Source organism: Cottoperca gobio, unplaced genomic scaffold, assembly GCF_900634415.1.
Source record: "Cottoperca gobio unplaced genomic scaffold, fCotGob3.1 fCotGob3_434arrow_ctg1, whole genome shotgun sequence".
In the NCBI taxonomy this organism is placed as follows: domain Eukaryota; kingdom Metazoa; phylum Chordata; class Actinopteri; order Perciformes; family Bovichtidae; genus Cottoperca; species Cottoperca gobio.
Window position 1 is genome coordinate 5479 of NW_021167009.1, and position 2022 is coordinate 7500.

Sequence of the window (2022 nt, forward strand, 5' to 3'; positions counted from 1 at the left end):
AACAAGGTTTCAAAAGGTTCCTTCAGGATTTAGTATAAGATACATAACGCACTTAAAATATGTCCACATATTGTAACATAGCATGATAAATGATGATTTGGAATTTGATGATCTGGAATCATCGAAGGTTAATTCATCATCAATAACCCGCTTCCTTTCTCTGTGTTTGCAGGTTTATCTGATGTGCCGTGAGCGTTGGGAGCATCTTGCCCCAGCCCCGGCCTGCAGCCCCGGTGCCACCCGGCCTGGCTCACCAGGATGGACCCTGCTCATTCCTTCAGGATGGAGCTGGACCTCCAACAGGTCCCAGTACTGTCACTTGACCAGATACGTGCCATCCGGGCCAACAATGACTATGTGGAGAGGCCCGTGGCGCTGGAACCTTCATCCGTGTCCGGATTTTTCTATGCCCATGATGACCATAACCCTCATGGATCATACCCCCACTACCCCCAGCCTTCCTTCCACTCGGCCCTGCACCGCAGCCAAAGTCAGCAGCAGTCCGCTCACCCGTCCCACCTGAGCCGTTCCAGTACCATAAGCTCTTCCATGTCAAGGACCAGTGCCACCTCAGACCAGCGGCTACTGGTAGGTTTGACACCGTCTCACTCTGGTCTCGGTTCGGTGGTCCGTTCTCAGCCCAAAGGAGAACTCAAGCCTGATGCTTCCTTGGGTAAAGGCCTGACAGAGGACGAGGCAGAGCTGGGCCTTCATTTGTTCATCTGCGAGCAGTGTGGTCGCTGTAAGTGCCAAGAGTGCTGCGCTCCCCGCCGCCTGCCTTCCTGTTGGGCCTGTGGACAGCGCTGTCTGTGCAGCGCCGAAAGCGCTGTGGAGTATGGCACCTGCTTGTGCTGTGTTAAAGGCCTGTTCTACCACTGCTCCGCCCAGGATGACGAGGATAACTGTGCTGACCGGCCGTGCTCCTGCGCTCCAGCTCATGCTTGTGCTCGCTGGGGCACCATGGGGCTGCTGTCGCTCTGCCTTCCCTGCCTTTGCTGCTACCCCCCTGCCAGGCTGTGCCTTGCCCTGTGCCAGTGTGCCCACGACCGCACCACGCGCCCCGGCTGCAGGTGCAGCAACACCAACACTGTGTGCCGCAAGATCTCTGCATCCAACCCCAACCCTGGTCATCCCTCGCTCCGCAGCAAGGCCCTGGAGAAGCCGTTATGACAGGCCTGAAAGGGGGCCCGTTAAATCCATTTCCCCTCAGCCGTCGCCAAAGCAACGCTGTCGCCAATCAACAGTGCCACAGCTGACATTGTGATGACAATGCCATTGTGACCCACCTACCTACATACAACAAGCCAACCAACCAACCAACCAACCAACCAACCAACCAACCAACCGTGAAGTGTTGTTCACCTAATGTACCTTGAATTTATTTCATCTCCAGCTCAGGAGGGACCAAAGCTTTACTGTGCCTGTTCACGTTGGAGACTTCACGCCTAAAAACAAAAAAACTCACCCTGAAGAAGAAGTGGTCGTACTTTGCTGGACTGCCCTTCAACCTTAACCAAGAACCCCAAACATAAATCACCTCTTTCTGCATTCTGTGGTGTAATCTGGACGTGTTAAAATCTATTTATTTATTGTTGAAGATCCTTCCTCCCCACCCTCTGCAAAGAGAACCCACAGAGCACTGAGACGGGCGATGGACCAAATCATGAAGGAAAGACGCCTGTGGCGATGTGTACGGTCTATGCCAACAGAGTTTCTGTCCTCTAGAAAGAGAGTCAGAAGAAGCATGTGAGATTAAGGATTTATACCACAAAGACCTTCAGAAAACTCCACAAAAAAGTTGATTGAAGAAAACAAGGTTGTGCTGCAGTGCATATCTGACTGGGACTCTTAGCAAAGCACCAAGGCATAAAGTGAGACACTTCTGCAACACATCTGTAACAACAGTTTGACACCAAAAAAAATGGACCATGCACTGTACGAACTGAGAGTATTTCAATGCTATTAAGCTCATTTGTAAAGGAAAAGCACTGTGAGGTAGATGGACAATGTTTACCCCGGCAG

General features: G+C 51.9%; 1 protein-coding gene across 1 annotated transcript; it reads left to right on the forward strand.

The window, feature by feature from the left end:
* Positions 1-258: 258 nt before the first annotated feature.
* On the forward strand, positions 259-1993 carry LOC115006036 (protein sprouty homolog 3). The gene has a single exon (XM_029428063.1). It carries the CDS (start codon positions 259-261, stop codon positions 1168-1170), a length of 912 nt encoding a protein of 303 aa, XP_029283923.1. The 3' UTR covers positions 1171-1993.
* Positions 1994-2022: the final 29 nt, after the last annotated feature.